This window comes from Coccinella septempunctata, chromosome 5 (assembly GCF_907165205.1).
Source record: "Coccinella septempunctata chromosome 5, icCocSept1.1, whole genome shotgun sequence".
NCBI lineage: Eukaryota > Metazoa > Arthropoda > Insecta > Coleoptera > Coccinellidae > Coccinella > Coccinella septempunctata.
Window position 1 is genome coordinate 28,251,096 of NC_058193.1, and position 26,024 is coordinate 28,277,119.

At 36.4% G+C, this 26,024-nt stretch overlaps 1 protein-coding gene across 7 annotated transcripts in view; it reads right to left on the bottom strand.

Moving 5' to 3' along the window:
* LOC123314588 (NAD(+) hydrolase sarm1) overlaps window positions 1-26,024 on the bottom strand; it is a 78,434-nt gene that overhangs the window by 27,722 nt on the left and 24,688 nt on the right. For 2 of the 7 annotated variants that reach the window (XM_044899951.1, XM_044899956.1), the window contains exon 1: window positions 23,675-23,970. The exons of 2 other annotated variants lie outside the window; for them this stretch is intronic. In XM_044899951.1, coding sequence (XP_044755886.1) covers window positions 23,675-23,755 — 81 coding nt within the window. In that variant the 5' untranslated portion in view covers window positions 23,756-23,970. Of the gene's footprint in view, window positions 1-487; window positions 670-4,052; window positions 4,207-23,674; window positions 23,971-26,024 lie in introns of those variants that run through there. 3 more of the 7 variants (XM_044899950.1, XM_044899953.1, XM_044899952.1) reach the window with 3 other exon arrangements.

The following is a 26,024-nucleotide window of genomic DNA, read 5'->3' on the forward strand; positions in this document are numbered from 1 at the left end:
AGGAATTTAATATAGAGAAAATATGATATATTGATCTCTGGGGTGAGTGTAGTTTATACTCTAGAAGAAGGATGGCAATTTACGTATAGTATGCTATGGAATTGAGAGAACACATTATATGTAGATAGTTCATGCAAAGTTGTTTCATTGCCCATTCCATATTTCTTCATTAATTTCGATAGAAATACTATTAGAAATACTTTACTAGAAATAGAAATACAGCTTCCGACAGTGTCTATTGATTTAATCTCCACATTCAGAATCAAGTTTTCGCTGAATAATATCCATATGAAAATCCATAAAAATACGTCCACAATGAAATTTCACGTATTTGAGGAAATTCAGACCTTAGATACCATTTATACAATGGAGCATCAAAAAGCTTATCGCTACTTGGTAACAAAACAATGATTTATGAATAAAAAAATATCTGCACTATTTATAATCAGATAATGAATTAATAACGAGATGCCGAAAGGTCATTTACCATGAAAACGCTTTTCCTCTTGCGGAAGGTATCCCCATCAATTGTGGTCTCCTTAACCGTATGCCTCCAGGAATGCATAACTACAAACAAAGTCCATAAGATTTTGCACAACCACCGATACCGATTTCAAACCGTTCGAATTTGACACTGGTAGGTTCGGTCAAACAAGTGCAAGCGAGATGTTTCCGTCATTGGAACCACACCGGTACTGCTATTTACCTGCTCAAACTTCTACTTTAAAATCCGCACTGCAAGCCGGAGGTATCGTAAAGATACCTTATCAGTCTGATGGTCGTATTTGGACAAGTCGAAATGTCAGAGATAAAAGTGAAAAGGATTGTTTTATGATGCTACGACAGATCTTGAAAGCTCTCGACTTCGGTTATTGTATTTCGACTTTCGGGAAGAGAACAGGAAATTGACGGCCAAGTAGGAGATGTCGTAAAAGTGATTTTGAGTACTGTGAAAGGGACGATGACATGGCTGCACATAATGGAAATTGGTATCATTTCCGCAAAAGCTTCATCCGGTATATGTTTTCTAATATTTAGAAAAAAGTTTTGGAAAGCATACATCCACACATTCCGTCTACATAAAATAAACATAATATTCTTCCGAAAAAATTGAATTTCTTCACGCAAAAACGAATTGTCTGAAAATTTGGGAATTCTGAAAATTGAGAGTCAAGCATCAATAGGTAATTTTTTATTGTTTCTTCTTCAAGTGGAAGTCAAAAACTAGGAGCATAATTCATCGATCAAATGAGGGTCTGAAGAAGAACAATTTGGAAAATTCAGGATCTGTAAGACAACAAGTGCCAAAATTTCAGGGAGGTTTTGCTTTTGTTTTTTGCTCGATTCCAAAATTTCAGATCAACCTAAAATATTCAATGAATCATCTGCTTCAAATTGCTTCAAATTAAGGTGACACAAAGAGAGAACTAAATAAGAAAGGAATTATGATAATACGATTTTAGTGACTATCAAACACAAATATTAACAAACATTATAAGTGGTAGCTATACTCTGAAAATAAAGAAATATAGTATTTCAACGGCAATCTAAATAATAGGAAACACAAAAAACTATACTTTCAAGTTCATCTGGTACTGTATACAAACCAATTTGTCATATCCCCATTCATATCAATAATGTCACTTCGTAAATGTGTCCCTACTCGTTTCGTTGAAGAAAAGGCATTTTGATGTCCTTTTCATAACCCTCATGAGGTATGTAGGTACTGACCAAAATCTTGAATATGCTAATAGAAGAAAAAAGAAAAGAAGACATATATATAGTTTTTCATTGATGTGATGAATCATCTACGATCACAAAATTCTCCCAAGTCTACCAGTGTTTTCATTATGGCCAATACATACATACCATCAAAATAAAAGAAATTCAGAACACCCATCCCCTAAAAGTGATTTGCTCACTGATGAATATTTGATCTTTTTGGAAAACTTGGTACTTTTGCTGAATGCAACTCTATTTAGAGGAGAGGAGAGTTTAGAGGAGTATATACCACGGGATTTTCTGGCCATCCTTATAAGGCGTAAAGGGGCAAAGACTACCAGAATGTGGGATTTTGCCAGAACACTTGAACGATACGGAGAAGGATACGAATTGTAGCCAATGGCGAGACTATTCGAAGAATTTTCTCATGTGGGAATTCATAGAAGAAATAATTTCACCTCGGAAAGTGAATGACTTGAATGAATATTTGTTCTTCAATGAAAAAATTTTTTTCCGTTCGACGAATAAAAAAACTGGTATCTCTTGTACGATGTGAAATAAACAACGGTAATAAATGATTCCATATTGGAACTGAATATAGAACTGATATGGGTAGTTGCAAGCTGAAGTCCTTATTATTATCGAAAATGAAATACGAATCAAGGAAAGAATATTCACTATTCATCCCCGAAGAAACTGCGGTAACTCATTTATTGTTGAGCTTATTGTGTTATAATAAATACTACTTCCCAGACGAAATGGAATGGAAGAAGTGAGTTAATCCTTGTTTTTCTAAAACATACGAGGGTGTATTGATATCTAGTTAGCCTAGACCAGTCTCATGCATAAAAACGATATTGCGTTACCATAGCAACCAACAATAACTCATTAAAAGTGTCAGTGTGAAGTTCGAGGGAAAAAAGTAAACAAGAGTTACGCAATAAATCAAAAGAAAGAAAATGTCCACCGAAATTGTGAAAATCGAAAAATTGTAGTAGCGAGCCATTATCTAGTACCTGTATTTATGAGGGTTAAGAGGTAAGCAGATTTACGAAGATATGCTTAATACCCTTGGAGATCAATGTCCTTCGTATGCGACCGTGAAAAATTGGACAGCAAGCGTTGGGAAGGTCAGTTTCTGTGTCAGTCCCCGAAAATATCGATGCAGTTCATGACATAATTTTATCAGACCGTCGAATTGGGCTGAAACGGATATCTGAAGCACTGAATTTTCATTCGAATGCGTTTATCATATATTTCACGTCAATTTGAACATGAAAAATATTGCTGCAAAATGGATACCCAAATGTTTGAATGTTGACCAAAAGCATGCAAGGGTAGAAGCATCGCGTTCGATCTGTGCTCGATTTAAAAACGATGTAGACTTTTTCAAGCGAATTGTTACTATGGATGAGACTTCGATACATTTCTATGATCCAGAAACAAAGCAACAATCGATGGAATGGCGACACTCTGGTTCTCCAAGACCTAAGAAGTTTCGTGTCAAAAAATCTGCTGGAAAAGTTCTTGCTTCAGTTTTTTGAGATTGCCATCGAATAATCATGAGTGATTTTTTGGATAAGGGTAGAACAATAACCGGAGATTACTATTCAACATTACTGACCACTCTACGGGAAAAAATTAAAGAGAAAAACCTCGGAAAGCTATCCAGAGATTTTATGTTTTTGCACACAAATCTAATGTTGCCATGCAAATATTTCGTGATTTAGGGTTTGAATTACTAGAACACCCCCCTTATTCACTAGATTTGTTACATCCGACTATCATCTCTTTCCTCAACTGAAAAAAAGTTTAAAAGGTCGTAAATTTTCTTCCATAGAGGAGGTAATAAAAGCTGTGGAGGTCTGGTTTGTAGAGCAAGAAGAAATATTGACAATTGACAATATATTCCGTATATGTAGAAGCTTATTTAGAAGGTTAAAATTTAGTGCCTGCTCAGGTGGCATAGCTCATTATGAAAACGTAAAATGCCTAAATCTTTCTATCTAGGCCGAATCGGAAGAAATGGCGGGGGAAAAAATTGTTTCCTTTGTCCTCAAAAATCTTCTGTTAAAATATATGTACAAGTCAGAGACCTACTCACGCTTCCTATCTAGGAAACATCTGTCCATTCGTTGGATAGATGCCAAACATGATCGACTGATTGCATAATATCTTTCGGCGGTTTTTAAGGAACCAGATGAATTTGAAGCTTTGGCTCGGCGTTTTGTCTACGTTGTTTGCGACAATGCAAAATCGTATTCTAATAACAATGATAGTTGCCAGGAGTTCGATATCGGAAGTAGCCTATTACAAGTGTGTGCACTCACCTCGCTGATCATTTCTAGCTTTCCTCTGAACCTCGGCATCCGGTACAGATCGCACATGTACGAACTCTATGAACCTTTAATCAGAAGCACGTTTCAGTTTGGATCTGTGCCTAACTTTGCGTATTAACATGGAAACAGCCGTTTTACTGGGCCCCGTCCACATTGATTATGTACCGAACGAGCGTGCCATGACTGACTGGAATCAGACAATCAAGTGTTGTGTTTATACAAGGCCGTGGCCAGCGAGCACCCACGTTGATTGAATCGAACGGCGAAGAGCGAACATAATCAAGTCGGCCACTGCATACTGTTACGGCGAAACTTGTCGCCGATAACGATCCCGATCAAAATAGGTTGGACTCTAGCAGATATCGGAAGAATTTCGTGCGAACGTCAGAAACGATAGAGTCGGGTCGCGCCTGTTCAAAATCAAGGCAACAATGGACAGGACGGGTTAATGGGTTTTACGTCACGAATGTCACGCACGTCGTAAAATTCGAGTGGTCTCTCTTTTCGCGAGAGTTATGGTGGGAAATGTCCGTATCATCGACATGGTTGTTTGTCGACTTGTCTTGTGGAGATTTATTGAGGATGATTCATTTGTGTGAGCTATTCTCTGGAGATTGGCTGGGATTTAATAGGTTCGCACGGTGTCAACCTGGTGGGACAACTACTTTTTCTACGAAATGCCACGAATGAACTTGAGAATTCAACTCGTATTCACTGCATTGCATATTCCCACGATTCATGATGTTTTCCGTGTTTTGAAGAAATGTATCTTATTGTTTCATTGCCTTTTGCAGCTTTAAAGCAGCCACCTAACCTAATCTGGAGCCTGGTTGCATCGAACTTCCATAGATCCCCTTAAAATCGCTACGATTTCAGAAACATCGTTCGGTTGCAAAATGGCGAATGCGCCTCGAAATTTGTTACCCCAACTTGAGTGCAATTTAAATGTCTCTTATTATATTGAAAGATGTGTCCGCGGTTTTTGTAACTAGATGGTTGTGATGGGGATATACATATATTGGCAAGAATAATCCGATTGTGGACAACGAACACGTGTTGAAAAGGTGACGATTCAGTAAATACATTCTTCGTGAGGATAGATTGCTTCGTTGCTCATGTAAACACTGAATATATTTATTTTAAAATGGAGAAGGAATTATTTATGCTCTAAGCTATATAGTAAGAGATCATCGAGAATACAGAGGACCGTAGATCTGAACCTCGTCGTAAGGCTTTGATAATGATTTGATTTATCCAACAATGCAAATGACAAGCAAAAACATTGGGGATAATTATTGAGACATCGACAAACCTAAACAAGCGGAAGAAATACAATCTTTCTTCCTATTAATTATTCACTTTGAGATTAGGGTGCTTTTTTTCCCTCAGTGAAATATTCGACAGAAAGCGTTGTAATGCTCACCCACAGAGTAATTCGAAAATCTTTTGTTCCGTTCTAGTTTTAATTAATATGCTTTCAATTTCAATTCAGGATTCCGACATCGTTGGAAACCGTAAACATTCCGGATAGTTTTTATCCCTTTTTTCAGTTCTGAAAAACGATTTTCGGCACATGAGCGACATACCGTTTCCACACCCCACCAGTGGGTACAAAAGTAGATGTCCCCCTACTGGTCGATTATTCTGTATTTAGTAGCGATTCTGGGTAATTCTGTCGTTAGTATTCATTCTGTATTATTCTGTTCACGCCGTTTTCATTAAATATGAACTCTGTATTGAGTACCGAGGCTGTTATAAGTGGTAGTTCGAGATTTTCCTTTTTCTCTTTGAGTTTGAGTGTTTGTTGTAGCTTACTTCGGTCTGAAGTACCTACGTGTAAAGATAGGCTTGTAGCTGGGATTTTGATTTATGCCACCCCGTGATTTTCACTGCCCGCAGAGTGCCACAGCAACCGCTAGAGATAAAATCCGTACACTGAATCCAGAGATAAGACATCACTCCGACTTTTAACTGGAAACCTAGGTTTCAACCCCCTTTCCTACCTAGGTCTACCACCGCTGGTAGTACGATTTTCTGGCCGGCGTGCAAACCCGTTGGGAGCAGAAACTAGAGTGTTTCTTTTCACTTATCCTTTTCAGTTCCTCTTCGCTGGAAGTACGATTTCTGGCTGGCGTACAAACCCGTTCGTAGAAGAAAAGTGCAGATAACCTACTATAACAAATTTTAACATTTTCAAATAAATCCAAAATAATGTTCCAATTGCAAAGGCTTCTGACTGGCATGGAATGAATAAATATGAAAATGAAGGTGACCCTTATCTACGTCATTTATAACTGATGAAAAATGCGTCTTACATCATAGTTTTTTAACGAATATTGTTCAAGCACGTATTAACACTTGGTTAATATCAACAAACGTTATGAAATCTTGAGAACTCTATGAAATATCATCGCCCTAACTGCAAATTTTAAATACAGCGTATTTTCAAAGGGGAGGGGAGGTGCGCTAAGTCATTTCGCAAAGAATTGTTTGTATAAAATATTCAAGATGGCTGAGCTACAACCCCTAGTAGTTCGACAAGTACTGTCGAACGTAACTCGGGCATAAGAAAAACAAAACAAAACATAAACATATTGCTGTACCATGAATGGTTCAATACTTCCAAGTCTATCTGATTAGTTGTACCAGGTCACTGGACAAATTTGTGTTAGTGCACAACATTGGTTATCCTGCTGTCTTCAAAGCAAAGTATTCTGAAGTGGAATTAGCAGTAGCTATAAAAATATAGGTCAAGAGAGCCATGCTTTCTTACGTTTAAGTGAATGCACTGAAAATTATTTTTGATTTTTGGTTTAAATTACTATTATCGGTAGATTCGGGTGACTTAGGACAGTCCTGTAACTTGGGACAATTACCTCCCTCGCAGATTTCTTTGTTTCTTACCATTTATGAGTGAAGGGACCAACTTATAAGATTGTGTAGTTTTTTTTCGGTTAGTTTAACAATTGATTCCTGTTGAGTTTGCCATGACCAGAGCGTCTGAATTGACAGGAAAAATTAACGAATTCAGGAGAGTAAAAGCGTGTTTTTTATGGCCCTTATACTTTCTAGTGTCCTGTACATGTGTTTCACTTTGTGCATGTGTAATTTTTTTGTCTGGATACGTGGGATATAGGGGTATTAGATATGTTATGAAACAAGGTTGTTTACAAATCAAACGGCAACACGGATCTCATTCATTTATTTTGTTGTTTCATAGGGTGACTTGGGACAATGCCGAATAGATACTAGCGGCGCATTGGCAGCAGGAAATATGCCGATTTTTCGAAGGATTTTATTATTTACGTTATTTCCACAAAGAAGTCCCCAAAGAATGAAAGAAATCAAAGTTCCCTTGTTTTGTTCAGTTTTTTTTTTTACATTTGAGTTGTAATATATTTACTTTCGTTGTAATAGGGGTCTATCATTTAATTTCCTTACCGAACTATATAATCACGAATTATAATTTTTCAAAACTATACGCCGTCTCAAGTCACCTATTTTATTTGTGAGTTGAGAAATCAATAGATTTTAACTTGTGTCGCAAGCCTCCCAAGTAGGTGGGTGACTTGGGACAAGTATATTTCATTTTTTTCAAAATTTATATCCGAATTCTGAGGCATGGCATATATCCTAATCAATAGTCTGGGTTATTAAGCATATTCGAACCTCTTTTTCAGATGAAAATAGGTCACCATTTGAAAATAGGACAAGTTGAATTCTACAATCGTCCCAAGTCATCCGAATCTACGATACCTGAAGTTTTTTTTTGTTATTAAAATATGATTTTTTTCAGTTTTATTTTACGACCGGCAAAAAATTTCTTCCAGCGCATATTTTTCGTCGTTTTCGCGAATTGATCCCGTTCTCTAAATGAGGAAAAGAAGGACAAAGATGTCATATTGTGATCGATCAATTTTCAAAATTGTTTACTGTTTACATTCCGTAACCGAAATCCGAATAACCCAAACGGACTCGGCTCTTCTGATTCACGCTTCTAAAAATAAGAACACCGCTGCTCTCCGTTTCCGTTTTTCCATTCGACGATCCGTCGGGAATCAGAATAATTACGTAATACCCCGTGTTCGCGAACGTCACGGTGTCACGCTCAATTCGTTAAGTCATACTACACACACATAATCTTCTCGTTATCAATGAATGATTCACGTCAGCTGACCTGGCCGTGAATCACTGGAATTCCGGGAATCCACCTAGGGATCCGCGGAATCACCCGGATCTCACCAGCCGAACGGTCGGTCGTCGAATCTTGATGAATGAAAAAAAAAAAGAGTGAGTGAGTCATAGGTCGGTCAGGTACGGAGATGGACCGATGTGAATTCACTAAAAAAAAAGTATGCTGTGGGAAGTGGGATTGTGGATTGTTGAAAACAAAATGTGCGTGAGTCAGTGGTGGAATTTTTTAATCACGGGTGTATTTTTCTGGGGATTTTTCGGTCGACTTCATCGTGCAATTTGAGGAGTGTAGAAATAGTAAAAGCAGCCAACTTCGCAGTGTCACATTAACCTCTAGGCCAAACCAGGCGGCAAATTTTTGGAAAACGACGAGAAGAATTTTCTATAAATAAAGAAAACACTTTTAAAGATCATGAACCTATAGCAATTATTCAATATCTGGAACGTTTCTTCATCTGTTATACCCAGTTGAAAAATAACAAGGTCAGATGATGTCTAATTAAAATTTTGTTTCCAAGGTAGCTCACTGTGTTTTCATTGGACAATCCAAACAACTGAACAATTGAAACAAGTCAAAAATGAGTGAGTGTTATACAGTTGAAACACGCTGATATTAGCAGTGCCGATGGTAGAGTTTTCAACTCTCTTGGATAGTTGGGGAGCCGACGATGCTGAATCGGGATTTACTCGAGCGTCGTGGAGACCTAGTAGATTTTGAAGGTTAGATGGTAGAATTAAAAAAAGGTTCTATGATGTATGCACTTTCAGCGGTGGGGAAAGCGTCTGCAGGTCCTCAAAGATGTAAAAAAAAATCGTCAGGTGTACATACTAGAGCGTGTCAGATTAAGATACTGTACATGCCCTTCGTGTCTCTGATAATAAATTCATGTTAATCGGACAGTTTGCGTGGTGGGGCTGGCCGTACAGAAGAGTTGAAAATGGTAAAAAAAAAATTCCGGCGTGTCAGATTTTTAGAGGATTTGTTAATTGGACCCAAAGGAAGCTACTTTCCAAGATGCTGACAATTCGGAGGTGACGCAAGAACCTTTGAAATCTGACACTAATCAGGGGGGTTTTCTTAATCTGGCAGTTTGGAGTTGATAACAAGGAATTTTTTCGAAATTTCTCCCTTCCTGTACATCTAATCGTTTCTGTATTCATTATGAAAGTTGTAGATTATATAATTCTTTACAACTTTTTCCTGAAGTAATTTTACATACTCCCAACCGTTTTCGAGTTAGAGGGCGATAAGAGTGAGGAGCTTAGCCACACATGCGAAAGGCAAAGTTCAATGTAGAAAAAACTGTTTCAGACAAAATTTGTAGAAGATGTTACTTATGCTCTACAACTTTTATAATGAATGTGAAAACAATTTGAAGCCCAGGAGAGGCGATAATTAGAAAAAACAGATTTTCGTGAGCATTATGGCCAATTTTTATTATTTCGGCTTGCTGAAACTGTCAAATTATATTTTTTCTTCAATGTTTCCCATTATTCTTGAACCATTATCTTTAAAATAAGAAAAAAACACAACGTGCTCGAGAATGTACACGTGACGTTTTTTTTTGCAAGTTTGGCGCCCTCACACACATTTTTGTCAAGCTTAAATTGTCAGATTAAGAGAATGTATACTTTTCAACATGTAATTAACCACATATCTATATCCTTAATCTGGTACACTGGAGGACAGGCTGTCCTAGACAATTCCCCCTATATACAGGTCTAATTTTTGGTAGAGGTACTCTACAGGTTCCAAGGTATCTCCATTTATATTAATCTGACACTCTTGGGCTTCCCAACTAAAAGTCTTTGTTGAGTGAGTTGAAGATTAAATGTGAAAATAAGAAAGTGAAACACATTGTTTAATAATATTCAGATTGACAACTCATATCGGACAGTTGAAAGAAACAAAACCAACGGAAACTACTGTACAAATTCAGAAAATATTTCAGTATAAAAAGTTTCTTTATCGAAAATAAAAACAATTGAGATTTGGCGAACTGATTCTGAAAGCTGAAGAGATACATTTTGGTCAAATGAAGGTTTTTCTTTCAGGGAAAAGTAGGTCTGGCTGGGGTAACAACAGTATCTCACCAAAACCTTTTGGAGAAGATAACCTACTAGATACCTATATGATGGGCTAGAATCAGGGAACCAGGTAAAGTCCTAAATGGTATAGAAAGTTATATGGATCAATAAAAGATTTTCTGTCAGGTATTTTTAAAGGCTACGTGTTCCTGTATTTTATTTTTCCAGCTTGAAGAAAAGACAGGCATACTCCCAAGAAAAAAGCTTTCTCCGACACTATGTTTTTGGTATGATTCGTACTGTTGCAACAACGCCTGCAAAACCCAATCAATTATGAGAAGAAAACCACGACCTTCTCATCTTCAATAATTGATCATCCTTCACCTAAATTCATGAAATCACGACCTCTCTTAATTCCACAAATTAAACACGTTTCTAAGACTCATCGTCTATAATTGAGAAGTTTCTGATGTTCTACAAAGATTTAATGATAAAAATCATCATTTCCCGAGTTGATTATGGCCTAGGCATTCCAAAGGAATGAGAAATGTGTGGATTTTTGTTTCTGATTTGGGGCAATTTAGAAAGGATAAGTTGTAATAAATCATTCCATTATGAATTTGTTTGTTTTCAACAATAAGCGTCTTAGCTTCATCATCCTTCTTCAGGATATTTTGAAACTATCTTTTTCTCCAACTTCTGAGGCCACTGCAGTCGATTTTATGACTCCTTCCGCCCTATAGACGCCTTTTCTTATTATCGATTATCGTTTATTACCTTTCCACACGTGGAAATCGGCATCATAACATCTTAATGAGCTTCCATTCTAGCTTCTAGACTTCTAGAGGAAGTGATTTTATCATCTTGGTCCATTTGAATAACCACAAGTAATGCCCACCTATAACTATCCTCGTGATCGATGTAGTCGAGGAATTTATAGCATATAATATATCCAAGGTGAGACATAAAAAAGTAGCTGCTATGGAATCTTCCCACATAAAAGCGATAATTATTGTGTTTCTTCGAGACGTGAGACATAATCTGTCTCAATGCTTCACGGAGGAAGTTGCGCCATTGTATGGAATTTATTCAACTGTGTAAAAGGAATGCATTTATTCTGGGTAGAAGTTTGTTCATAATAATGCAGAGAGGGTGTCATTAGTGCATTATTCATTTTTATGTTCGAATCAAAAATTATGTACCTAATTACTACTAAGGATATTAAGGAATTGCTGCGTGAACTCTCAATAAACATGAAGGTGAATAAAAGAACACTATTATTTTTTCATATCTCTTCTAACATTACTATTCTCATCATCAAATCATCTATGCTATTTTGAAATAGCAATTAAACGACGATATTCATTATCTTGTTAATTTTCTCTACTTCAAGAATTGCATGGAAGCAATATAAATCTAATTGAGAATACTTAAGATTCAACAATTAATAGTATTATTAATTCACTAAAGCGACACTCAATAATAAAAAAAATAGTTTTAGTGTAATATTTCAGTAGATTACAGTGAAATATGATAAATTCCTTCATTGCCATAATTACATAGCAGCAACAAGATTGTTATCTGATCAATTTCATCGTTACTGTTTGGGAAACATCCAGAATGCCAATGTTTTTATTTTTCGTTTTCGAACTTTGGCGACAGTCCATGTGGTTCCTTGTTTTGTGTAGGATCAATCTACTTCCGCAAGTTCCCTCAGCAAGAGCAATCTCCCCGAATTTATATTGAAATACCTACGACTCTTTTAAGCAGTGTTTTTCATTTAAGAGTGATGAAGTACCGGATGACATTCAGTGTTAATCATCTGATAATTATCAAATAAGAAAAACGAAATAATATGTAGGTAAACTCAAGCGAACACGAACAATACAAAGCTGTGGTCGTATATGAACACGGCCTATTTTGATCTCATACAGAGAATACAAGATTTATAACATCCACAGATTTGTATTGTTCGTGTTCGCTTGAATTTACCTACATATTATTTCGTTTTTCTCATTTGATAATTATCAGATGATTAACACTGAATGTCATCCGTCCAGTTCATTTTCCTTTGACGTATTTTATTTCGTACAAGTTAGTCAACCGTATATAATGTCTTTTATTATTTCATCCTCGTTGTTTTTAATTTTCGAATTGACAATAGAGACCAACAGGCAATGTGAGTAGCTTCTAATTGTTATTTGTATATACATATATGATAATTTCAAAGATATTTTTGATCATATTTATTACTTTGTTAGTCTGATTAATGTTCTTATTCAATAATTGTTATATGTTCCTGTTTCGGGACTTCTCTATTCCTTTGAATTTTTACTTGTTTTAACTATAAAGTTTGTCATTTATTTTAGAGCCCTGAAGATGATTTTGAAATAAAATCGAAACGTCGGCATTTTGTCTAATTGAATCTCTGAAATTTCGACCGAAAAGAAACCTCTAATCACTAATACACATCGATACCAAGGTCATCAAAAATATCAAAATTTACGAATTATATTATCAATATCTCCAAATTCTTTCTGTTCTTGTGAATTACTTGAAATGCATAATTTTATTCTTCCCATTTTGTTGTCAGCAATGAAGAACATTTGGAACTGAAATAATTACAAACGTTATGCAAAAATTCTACATAGGTAGTTACATAATATGAAGTTATATTAAATTATACCTTTATGAACAGCATTAGAATTCTTTGAAATTATATTCTGCAGACAATAATAGTCATCCAACGTCTACAGAATTTTCTAATGAACGACATACAACTATTCGTTATCATAATATATTCGTAAATATATCATCTCATTATTATTCCATTCAAATATTTAGATGCTCCACAGACGGGGGGAATCGTTGAACTCAATAGTCGCGAGCCTTTTCTCAGTATGAATTGAAAAACAGGTTGTTTACTTCGAATGTCGCCAATGAGAAATTCCTGCTGAGAAACTAATGAGATCAGATTTAGTGCGATAATGCTTGAATTGCATTATAACCGTTAAATCAACATTATCGAGTGAAGGAGTAGAAGATCAACATTCGAGAAGCTTTGAAATCTCACATACGCCAGTTCGACAGCTTCGTCAATAAATGACATACACTAGCTGACGTAAAAAAGGGAATTTCATAATGGAGAATTACTGTAGCTGAAGATTTGTAATTTTTTCATTTTCTTTCTGATTTCCACGTTTACTATTCTCCCAACTGCTTCTGTATCACTTTATATCTGAATCAAACTCAACAATTTGTTCTGACTGCGATTTCAAGTATTGGACCTTTCAAAAAAAATGTTTCTTGTTGCTCTGCAAACCAGACCTCCACAGCTTTTATTACCTCCTCGTTGGAAGAAAATTTACGACCTTTTAAACTTTTTTTCAGTTGAGGAAAAAGGTGATAGTCGGATGGAGCCAAATCTGGTGAATAAGGGGGGTGTCCTAGTAATGCAAACCCTAAATCACGAATTTTTTGCATGGCAACATGAGATTTGAGTGCAGGGACGTTGTCCTACTAAAACAAAACATTTGGATAGTAATGTCGAATAGTAATCTCCGGTTATTGTTCTACCCTTATCCAATAAATCAGTCATGATTACTACATGGCAATCCCAAAAAACTGAAGCAAGAACTTTTCCAGCCGATTTTTGGACACGAAACTTCTTAGGTCTTGGAGAACCAGGGTGTCGCCATTCCATCGATTGTGTTGTTTTGTTTCTGGATCGTAAAAATGTACCCAAGTCTCATTCATAGTAACAATTCGGTTTAAGAAGTCCACATCGTTTTAAAATCGAGCACAGATCGAACGCGATGCTTCTACCCTTGCACGCTTTTGGTTAACATTCAACCATTGGGGATCCATTTTGCAGCAATTTTTCTCATGTCCAAATTGACGTGAACTGTATGATGAACGCGTTCGTATGAAATATCCAGTGCTTCAGATATCCGTTTTAGCCCAATTCGACGGTCTGATAAAATCATGTCATGAACTGCATCGATATTTTCGGGGACTGACACAGAAACTGGCCTTCTCGATCGGTCATCATCTTCAATGGAAAATTCACCTTTTTTGAAGCTTGCAGTCCAATTTTTCACGGTCGCATACGAAGAACATTGATCACCAAGGGTATTAAGCATATCTTCGTAAATCTGCTCACCTCTTAACCTTTTAAAATACAGGTACTTGATGATGGCTGGATACTCCAATTTTTCGATTTTCACAATTTCGGTGGACATCTTCTTTCTTTTAATTTATTGCGTAACTCTGGTTTACTTTTTTGACCTCAAACTTCACACTGACACTTCAAATGAATTATTGTTCGTTGCTATGGTAACGCAATATTTTTTTACGCATGGAACTGGTCTAGGCTAACTAGATATCAATACATCCTCGTATATGTAAGTGTGGCGACTCTTCATAATAATTTTTCGTGTTTTTCATATATATTCGACAGAAATCTGTAGAAGGCACTTTCGGCCTAAGTATAACATCCGCCATAGGTGACGCAGTCTTGTGTATATCTCTCAAGGAAGCCTTTCAAACCGTGGGAATTGTGTTGATCTCACTCTTCTTCGAAGTACTGGTCTATCTGTTGATACACCGAGGGGTAGTGGTTGGCCAGTTCGAGTTAGATCATTACATTTGTTGATTTTTATATCTATGGATGGAGAACTTTTTAGATGAAAGTACTAGTAGATTCTTGCACAATTTGAAACGTTCACTGGACAGATTATGTATCGGATATGGAAGAAAATCACAAAGTGGTACAGTAAATCTCTGTCGGCGAGTAGAGTCATTCGGGGTAACTGAGCGCAGTGGGTAAGTGTGCGCAGTGCGTATATCTCGACTATGCAATGTATGAAACGGGGGTTCATTTGGGTGAAGCAAGGGCGCAGAATCGCCATATTAGTTTTTCATAGAAGTGCGCCGTGCCACGTTTCTTTAACTTTTTATTTGCAATCAACCAAATTCACTAGTTTTCTTGTTAATTTTTTGCATCTCTGCAAATTCTGCCAGGTCCAAGTTCCGAGTCCCTCAGTGTTAAACAATATTTTATTCGTTTATGGGCATATTGATCTGAATATATAATAAAAAATTTTAGGTTCTCTTAGCTGCTCAACTCTATAAGAACGTCAATTCAAATTTTGGCTTACTAGGGAAAGTGTGCGCGGGTAAGTGTGCGCATAGATTCATTATATGGGCATTAGTTCAGTGAGGAATAAATTATGACATTGTTGATTTTCTTGGTTGAGACTCGATCAATATTGTCCTATTTGTTCAGAAAAATATGAAAAGCCACCAACAGGGGAATGTATCAAGTGTTGTGTTCACCAAGAATTGTGGCACGAAAAATAATGCACTGCTTGTAAAAGGGCGCTTCTGTATTGACAATAAACAGCATTTCTCTAATATTGTAGCATTTTGATGACATCATTTTGTAATTTGTTTTGATTGTGTGGTTCACTAAAGCACTGCGTTCACTTACCCCGTGAGGGTGCGCACACTTTCCCGCAATACGGGGCATGTGAACGCACTCCGACTTTTTGATGTTTTTTATAGATTAGAAAATTCTCTATCTTATCAATATGTTTTAATTTTCCTAGCTTCAACATTTGAAACAGGGTATGGCCTGAAAGGCAAAAGTGCGCACAGTTGCCCCGAATGACTCTATATACGTAAATCGTAACAGTTGGTAATACGATCCCACCCAGTTATCAAAACCTGGAGATAAGTCAGTTAGAATTATCAAGAATTGAGTTACATTACCTGCCTACCTTTGGCTTGTGCCATGCACCGCTAAGCGCGAAAACTGCCAGAGAAAAGCTTAATCGGCACAATAGTTTCGAAGCAATCGCAGCGAAAAACGCTGTAATACGAGATTGCGCGGCAGCTGGATGACGAGGGTCAAAGAATCTTTCGCATTCAAACGGCGTATTTCTGGATTGGGTAGATGAACTGGCACGGCGTCTACGGTGAGTCAATCCGTGTCGTCCGATTGTCATCGAACATGGATTAGCCCAAATAGACGGTGTGCTGTATCAGCAGTAGGGTTTAATGACTATCGGTTTTCATGTTTGCAACACGAAACTGTTGTCGAGTTGCTGGCTAACAACTAGTTCTTTCTCGAATTCGATACGTCTGAGGGATTTCGTTTCGACGCCTTTTCGCACATTTCGGCTCCTTTGATCTTCTGCAACGGTGAATTCGAGAATTGGAATTTTTTACAACTTGATCATATCGCAGATTGGATAGATTTCACGCGGCACCAAATCTGCTTCCTTCAGACTGCAAAACCGATCATATGATGTAACCATAGATAAGCCCTACTTGAAAAGTAGTTGAGAGATGATAGATGTGAAATATTTATAGTATTTGTAGTAGGAAAGCCAAATAATTGAACATTCGAGGTGATATTTTTAGCATCACTCCGAGACCTGCATGCAATAAATACAAGAAGTAAAAGAGAACTTGAGAATGTTACGAAAGTCTCATTTTTTCTACAACAAAGTAGAGTTCTTGTCTCAACATACCCAATGAGAATCGACGAGTTCCTTCGCCAAAAGTAATGAAATTTTATAATCCTAATAAAATGTATACATGGGGTCTGTAAATAAATGCGAAAGACTTAGGGGGATGATTCCTCGATGAAAACAAGCAGGGGTAGTTCCAATAATTTTTTTTCGAAATCGACCTCCCTTTCAGCCTCTGGAAGGCGATGGCGAGTTGACAGTTTTTGATTTTTTTTTACGGGTTCTAAAAAACACTGAGTCATAAAACTATACACCTACATTATATGAAGCACTAAGTAGATGTTACTCACACAATTTTTTTAGATCTCATGACTTTGTTATTAGGGGTTGAAAATAACAACACCTTATGTTTTTGCTTCGAAAATTGTTTCTGAGAGAAAGATTTTCGAAATTCTCTTATGGTTTCCCATTCAATTCTGGAGAAAAACAGTCTCCTGCAAAATTTCGATACAGTCGATACTTTTCCCGGAATAAATAAGAACTTACAAGCAGTTCTGATCACTGTTCATTCCATTTCATCGTATAAGTGTTCCATAGAATGACCACCTCCCGCATCAACTCTCTGCCTCATAGACCTTCGTGTACTGCTTGTAAGTTTTTACTTTTTCCGACAAAAGTATCGACTGTATCGAAATTTTGCAAGAGACTTTTTTTCCAGAATTGAATGAGAAACCATAAGCGAATTTTATTTTTCAGAAATCTATCCCACGAAAACAATTTTTGTAGGAAAATCATAAGGGGTTGTTATTATCAACCCTTAATAATAAAGTTATGAGATCTAAAAAAATTGTATGAGTAACATCTACTGAGTGCTTCATATTATGTATAGTTTTATGACACAGCGTTTTTTAGAACCCGTAAAAAAATCAAAAACTGTCAACTCGCCATCGGCTTCCAAACGCTGTATCTTGGAAGGGAGGTAGATTTTGAAAAAAATTTTTAGCTTATTTTCATCGAGGAATCATCTCCCTAAGTCCTTCGCATTTGTTTACAGACACCCTGTATAAAGGGAAATAAAATAAGGTTCCTTTTGTCACGAACACTTCAAAATTATAGTTTAATATGGACCTCCTCAAGCTCCTCTACGTGCTCTTACTGTGTTAGGCATTGTGTCAATGAGATTATCAATGAAAGTTCGAGGAATGTTTCGCCGAGTGTCCGTCAAAGTCTTGGCGACTTGTGGTTATGTCTGAGGTGGGTCAGATAAGCGGTGTAATTGCTGTGTCAATGCGGACCATATATATTCAATAAAATTTTTGTCTGAAGGGACGGCAAGCCAATAAGTACATGCGGTCAATACCATGACATTAATTCATAAGTAGTCGTTGACAATTATGGCCGATAGCTGCATAAAGGAAACATTAAAACACGATACTTTACCGCTGCAAGATCTGTGCGCCCATAAGAGCAAATACCTCATCAAACGCACACTGAGCCACCACCGGAGAGCTGTTTGCGTCATGAAATGTCTATTATACCGTAGACCCCGTACTCGCCACACCAGCATTCGCCCATAAGACTCATCTATGCTTGTTCCAGTTCTCATGTTCGATTTCGACTTCTAATTGTTCGAGTTGAAGAGCTTGTGCACGCTTGCTAAACTCGTGAAGATTATTACACAATTGATTCTACCCATCAATACCAAATGAGTTGCATTAGCCCATTCTCGCACCGACATGAATTGATGAAAGCAGAAAAAATTTATTACCAAAGAAGTCTGCCTACGTATCTGACTGAATATAAAAATTCATAAATGGAATGACATAAATGTGGTAGAACATAATGGAATTGATGGATAAGCATCTTTTCGCAGTACCTTATGGTTCACATATTCAATGATAAAAGAGATTTTTATGTTGAACAAGAATATTAATCGTTCATTATCATAAATTAACCGAATATTTGGAACAGAGAGGTAATTAGGATACCAGCCAAAAAGATTGAATTTTTAACGAACAAACTTGCATTAATATCTGCAAGATTGAACAACCCCGAATGTAACCATAAAAAGTATCATAATTATTTCGTTTTTTCGTGGTACCATTTCTCGAATTGCTTCCTACTTCATCAAGACACCATTTCCAATTTTGTCGAAGCGCTTTAATCGTCATTATTAGAAATTGTTCCAACAACGCAATATTTTCGAAGGTTATCAAATGGTTATCCGATAATTTCTCTCACGTCGTTTGAACTATTGTTGTTAACAATTGGTATGAATTACTTCGCTATTATCTTCGTTCCTCCGACTGTTTGAATCGCACCAATCTTACTTCCAAGGATTATCGACGCTTTATGTTTGTATTCTTTCTAGCAACAAGATAAGGTCGTTCCTCGTATAATAATTCGATATCGATATTTGCTGATAAAAAGGCTTGTATTGAAATTCTGTGGGAAACGGTTCATTGTTTTTGAATGTATCGAAGGCGGTAAATTATTTTAGATTATTGCACGCTCTGGACACGGGTTCTGGCACTACGTTCTGTGTGATGTGAATCGAGCCTCTGTTTGGTTTATCACGTCTTTATCGTTTTCAGCCGTATTGGAATTCGAAGAACCAACTTAGATTATGTTGAACTATCCTCTAGAGAAGAATCAACAGAACAAGTGGTGCCAAATATTATCGGAATAATCACGAGAGATTGAAAGGGAAGGCTCACCAATAGAAGATAAGAGTATTTTTTTATTCGTATGATAAGATATGTTAGCATTCGTTCTATTGGGAAAACCATCAGATGTGAATTTGATCTGTTTCTGTTTTTTTGTTCCAGTTCGAGATTTTAAGAACATGATCTCTCCTACAAAATAATAACAGAAGGTGAAATGAACGTTTTATTCACAAAAGCAGGTACGTTGTTGAAAAATCTATTTGGGCTGACCATTACTCCTAGAGAAATTCAATAGATGTAGGGGTCAAAACTTCAAATAACATAGTACAGGGTGAGTATTTGACTTGTTGCTCACTGTGGCCGGTAAAATTCTCTCGAAGATTATGACTAATAGTGAATCCACTCTTAGAGAAGCTATTACCTGAATCCCAGTGCGGCTTTCGACCAAACCGAGGTACGGTGGTCCTAATTTTTATACTGCGACAACTGCAAGAGATGGCCCGTGAACAACAATGAAAGATCTATACAGCCTACATCGATTCAAGTAAGGCTTTCGACTCGGTAAATCGGAGAGCGCTATGGAAAATCATGGGACGCCTTGGAATACCCGAAAAATTCTTAGCAGTCTGTAAAAGCCTTCATACGAACAACACCGCTAGAATACAGCATAATGGCTGTACAACCGACCATTTCTCAACCAACTCTGGAATAAAACAAGGCTGTGTGTTAGCGCCTTTACTGTTCAATATTTTCGCCATAGCTGTCTCGATAATTGCTGATATGAATATGTAAGAGGTTTTGAAATAAGATTCAGATTTGTTGGAGGCCTATTTAACCTGATGTGCCTCAGAGCAAGAACCCGTATAAAGCTAATCACGGAACTTCAATATGCAGAAGACGCTAGCTGCTCAGAGGATCTACAGATAATGTTGGACACCTATAAACATATATACGAAGCTTTAGGCCTCAGACTCAATATTGACAAAAGCAAAATCCTGGTAAGTCCGCCAGAAAGCCTTCAAACAGATATCAGCCTGGAGAATGAAACTCTAGAACAGGTCGAGCAGTTCCAATACTTGGGAAGCTTCATATATACTGGGGTTAACCTGGACACGGAAATACACAACCGTATCAATTCGGCATAACGGGCATTCTGGAAGCTGAAGGAGAGAGTGTTTCAAAATCACGACCTCAATCTGAAGACCAAGACAGCTGTTTACAAAGCAGTGGTCCTTCTAACGCTTCTTTACGGAAGCTAGAGCTGGACGCCCTACAGGCGACATAAAACAGCTTGAACAAACGCAACAACGTCATCTAAGACAAATAATGCACATCAGATGGTTCCACAAAGTTTCGAATGCAGAAGTCTTGCAACGTGCGAGTTGTACAACAATTGAGGCTCAAGTAACGAGGGCCCGACTCAGATAGAGCGGCCACATTCTGAGGATGCAAGACACAAGACTTCCCAAAATAGCTCTGTATGGCGAATTCACAGAGGGAGCCCGGAAAACAGGAGCCCAGTATAAGCAGTTTAAGGATATATGTACTACATCCATTGAACTCTAAAAGAACTTCTTTTAGAGTTCAATGACTACATCAATCCCTAAAATCAGTTAATGCCAACCATAACTGGGAACAATATCAGAATACTGAGATTGATGCAAAATTGAAATAGACTCATCAGATTTTATATCGTTGGCCCCTGTCAAATGAACAGAATGTATAATAAACACAATAATTCTTGCCACCAAATCCAAAGGAAGACCTGAATTCCGTTCGACACAAATTCACCACTAACCTATTACACAACATGCCAATCATAACAATCCACTAACAGATGTTCACTACTAGATGTCATAATTATTACACTTGTTCCCCAAGTTTCCTCAATTTTTAACGAACGGTGGACCTTGAGACGGTTGACAAAAGATCGTAATTTCTCATTGTAACCTTTCGCCGACTGGCAGTTCAGCTCTTCAATAGAGGAACACGTTGAGAAATAGCTCGATAAAAAAGGAATTGTTCGACATCGGTTGTGTTTCCCCTCGCGATAATGTGGGAAAATCTGGGCGGATGTGCCGAATGTAAAGTGACCAAGGTTATCTTCGAAGATGGTTATGTTGACGTGCAACGAACGATGTCAACTCAGGCGGGTACACCAGGGATAATTCACTAGGTGAGTGAACAGCGGAATTTGCATTCGATCCATTGTCAGATGGGCATCACCAAAAACCTATTGCATTGACCGTACAGATTTGTTTTCATCAGGTGTGTATTCGGCAAAATAAGAGAACAAACAAAAGAATTTGATATACGAGAAGCTCGATGACATTCTCCAAAAATCGTTTAATAAGTATAAAAAAATATATATCGTTGAATAAAAATGCTAAGGACGTCACTATCAATTTTTCCTTCTTTCAAGCTGAGTTATAAAAAATAACCTAATTTTGGCGATCGATTGTTGCTGAACCACTTAAAAGATTTGAATCATTTTGATGTCATTTGTAAAGCTGTTTCCTCTTCTACAAAAGAAGTAAGAAACACATTTTTGTCATATGCTCTCTTCTGCGTGGAAATTGCAAAAAAAGCAAAAAAAAGGCCAACAATTTCGAAGGTTCTTGCTCCTCAAAAGTTGACCCAGGCAAAAAATTGTCACAAACTTCACTTTAGTGATATTTGAGATGCCCTCCATCGTTTGAAACAATAAGTCAATTTTTTCAAATGGCATTTTTATTGGAGAATTTTTCAATAGTTTTGAAATTCATTCTAGACCTAAAATATTCTCCATGAATCTCAGTGAGTTTTTCGTTTTATCTTGATACTTAGAACATGTTACAATAAACATCGAATGCTTGACCAGTTCAACTCAATGTATTCAATCTGAGTAGGAAATTCCTACAGTTTCCATATCAGCTTTAAGCTGTCTTAGGCAAAATACAGCTGAAAAGCTTGCTTAAATAGTGATGGTTATTTGAGTTGTACTCTGCCCCTCAGTTTCTTGCAGATGAAACATCGAGATTGTGTTCAAATGAACGATTTCATAAAAAAAAATAACTAATCACTGGTGTGTTCTCTTCCCACATAACATTATTCAAGAATTAATTCTGGAAATTCTTTATCGTGAGAACTATATCGAAATATGCATGCAAAATGTGATGGAATGCCTTAATATGCATTGGTCCCTAGATAACTATGGATATTCGTTTCAGCAGGATTTTTGCTGAATTAATTTGTACATGCAGATAAAATGGTCAAGGTTGACTTTCATTTTGTTCATTCCGAAGAAATGTTTGTTTTTTCTTTGGAATATTTGACTCTAGTTGTTTCCTCTTCTGTGTAGTGTGTAGTATCCAAAAAACAAATGAATCGATTCTGCAGACTCGGCAATATCAGTTTTAATTCAATTCACCTCAAAATATACCTAATATTCAATTCTTGAATGAAAAAATGTGTGTATATTGAATTTCATGCATTAAATTCAATAGATCAATACAGGGTGTTTGTCATGCATTCATGTCATGTTTCTTCAAATTACTATGGCCTTTTTGTCTTGGTTCAGAATGTTCAGATTACAATAATTATTCGTTGATAGTTCTATTTCCGTATATTTAGGATTTTCTCAACTTCTCTCACATAATGTGAAAATTTCATTGCTGAGTAAAATAATATTGTCCTCTACATCAAATAAATCATGCGAATAGCCTTCACATATTTATTTCTTGTATTGGGTTGAGAAATTCCTCAAAAGTAAGAGAAATTCCTCAAAAGTAATTTCAGTTATGAATCTGCATTTCAATGATCGAAATTGAAATTCTATCTGGATACCTCTAATACTTCAACTACAAACTTATTACCGCAGAATATGTATTTAATATGATTTAGCTGCCATGGGAAGTACATTTTTCTTCGGAATGGGTAAATTTCTGTCTTATTATTTCATTTTATATGAGCTTTAAAAATGCGTGAAGCACGCGACAATTACTACCGGATATAGGAAACATTAGTACAAAATGAAATTTGTAAGTTGATTAGAAAATTATGAAAAAATAAGTTGAAGGGCAAGCGATTAAGTGAATGAATCGCAGAATATGTAGCCCCATTACTCAAAGTGATTGTGTGTGCCAAAAAAACATCGTGTTCGAAAACAATTTCGAAACTTTCACCTTTGCATCTGGGGACGTAGAAATACGACATTTTTCGTGCGGGGCACAACGCCAAAGTTCCTGTCGTGTGAACAATAAAAAATTACCTTTCTATTGAGGAATATGCTCCTCATATTGAGGTTCGGCAAATTAGGCTGAGCTGACATGGTAACTTTATTCACAACCATTATTAACGATCACGGTTTCACTCAACCACAAAATCGAAATATTTGGGAACGAACTGTTGCTCACTTCAGGACGTAGACGCGGCCAGTTTGGACATACCGAAAAAATTGCGAAATATCCGGATATTGTCCGAAATTCAGAAGCCACTTATCATGCACCAGACTGGTTGTCCGACATGTGAATTTGAAAGATCAACGATCGTGCTTAGCCGAATGAAACTGTTGAGTAAAGTAAGTTTGACTGAGTATATACGTTCCCCTCCCCAATATCTCCGTCTTTATACTCGATGCGGCTAACTTTAGCCGGCTTAACTCGTATTCTGGGAAAGCGTAGTCTCCGAAATATCAGTGTGAGTGAGCATAGAGACTTGGTTTTTCGGAACTCCAATCAGCTCCTAATTTTTAGACTTTCCGGAAGAAACAATCTGATGAAGTTGTCAGTTTATCAAATTAATTCGGTTGATGAGGTAAAAGCACTTGAAAATGAAGAAGTTGTATCAACCTGCCAACTCATATTTATCGATTGAATTTGAATATTAACGTATTTGAATCTACAGTTATTCAACTGAATTTATGTGGCCTATGCTTTAAACAGGAATTACCTTATTTCACTGGGAAGAAACTTAAAAGGCCTAAAAGACAGATTAGGTACTCAACAAATACAAAAAAGCTGCCTCGAAATGTCAAAAAATTCGACCTTTATTTATATATGTGTCAACACAAATTATTTAAAAAGGTTTTTTGCATTTTTGCCTCATAATATTCTGCTTTAACTACAGCAATAGGAATGCAGTAACAAATGTGAATAGCTGTTGCAATTTTGTGCAAAAGAAAATTAACTAATTTTCGTTGTGTTATGTTTTTTTCGCAAAAATAAGGAAAAAAGTATGGGAACCTAAGTATAAATTTTATATAAAGATGGGGTTATGACTTTTAAAATGCATAAGGCACAAATTGGGCTGAAGTAAAGTCTTTGATCCTCACCAATTTTTCCGATTCGGCCTAGATAAAAACATATAGCTTTTTTGAGTTATCATTATGAGCTATGCCGCTCCTGGAAAAACAGAATTCTCTTCAGAATAACAAGCTAAATCTAGAACATTACATATCTGTAGATCTTTTAAACTGAGTAGCATTCAACTATAGTATCCAATTTTTTTTGTATTGAAATATAGATTTTTAATTTAGGGGATTTGATTTGTTCAATAGATTGCCAGTGGATATTAAGACCGCTTGCTCTATTTCTTCGTTCAGAGTAAATTTATCCCGTCACCTCAGAAGTGGACACAGTTGGGAAGGATTATTAGACTAAATGGAATTTTCATTTTCATTTTTTGCTGTTTATGGAAGTGTGGTTGATGATTTCTTTTTTTTTTGTTAAACTTTGTTACATTAGGAGCCTTTAAACTTTTTCATGATAATATTTCGAGTGTATAACTGCATACTTCAGATTGCTGTATGTATATTGGGGTTACCCTATTTGAGAAATAAATAAAGTAAATTTTTGAATATCAAATTACCCGAAAACGGCGCATTATACGAAAAATATGCGTAAAACTTTTATTTTTCAAAATGGTCAAATGATCATGAGTGAGCTTTCAATTTATTTTAAAGAGTGAATTTCTGATATTTACATGGTAATAGTCAAAATGAAGAAACTGAAAGATGTGGAATTTTGTATTCTGAGAAGATTCATCACATCAATATTCCGAAAATCATTCCATTCGATAAAATCTTTCAAGATATGTAACTAAAAATTACATTTTTTAAGGAATTTCAACGGCCCGTTTTTTTTTCAACCAAGACGAATTGAAAAAAAAAGGGGAAGGAGAGAGCTCAGAATAAAAGTAGAATATATGTACAAGCCAAAGAGGCACCCTGTATGATTTCTTGTACCAGACTTAATAATGATGAAAAAAAAATCATTCTTCTTAAGAAAATTATTAGAAAATGCTGTATTCTCCCTTTCAAACATTAAACGAGACATCATTTCATCATATTTTTAACATTAATTTAGTTTTTAAGTGATCAAATTCATCACTGAGAATTCAATCTCAAAACGTTGAATATTTTCACTGCAAACCCATTGAAACAGTTCAAGGAGAATATTATGATTTCATTCATTTGTAGCCACGTTGAACACAAATATAACGAAGAAGTGAAACGAGTTAGGTAGGTACTATTTCAGATAGTTTTTTTTTAATTTTGAATACCATATCTCTCTATTATTATTTGTTTAAAGTTCATATCTTCTTCCTGGAAACAAAATGCA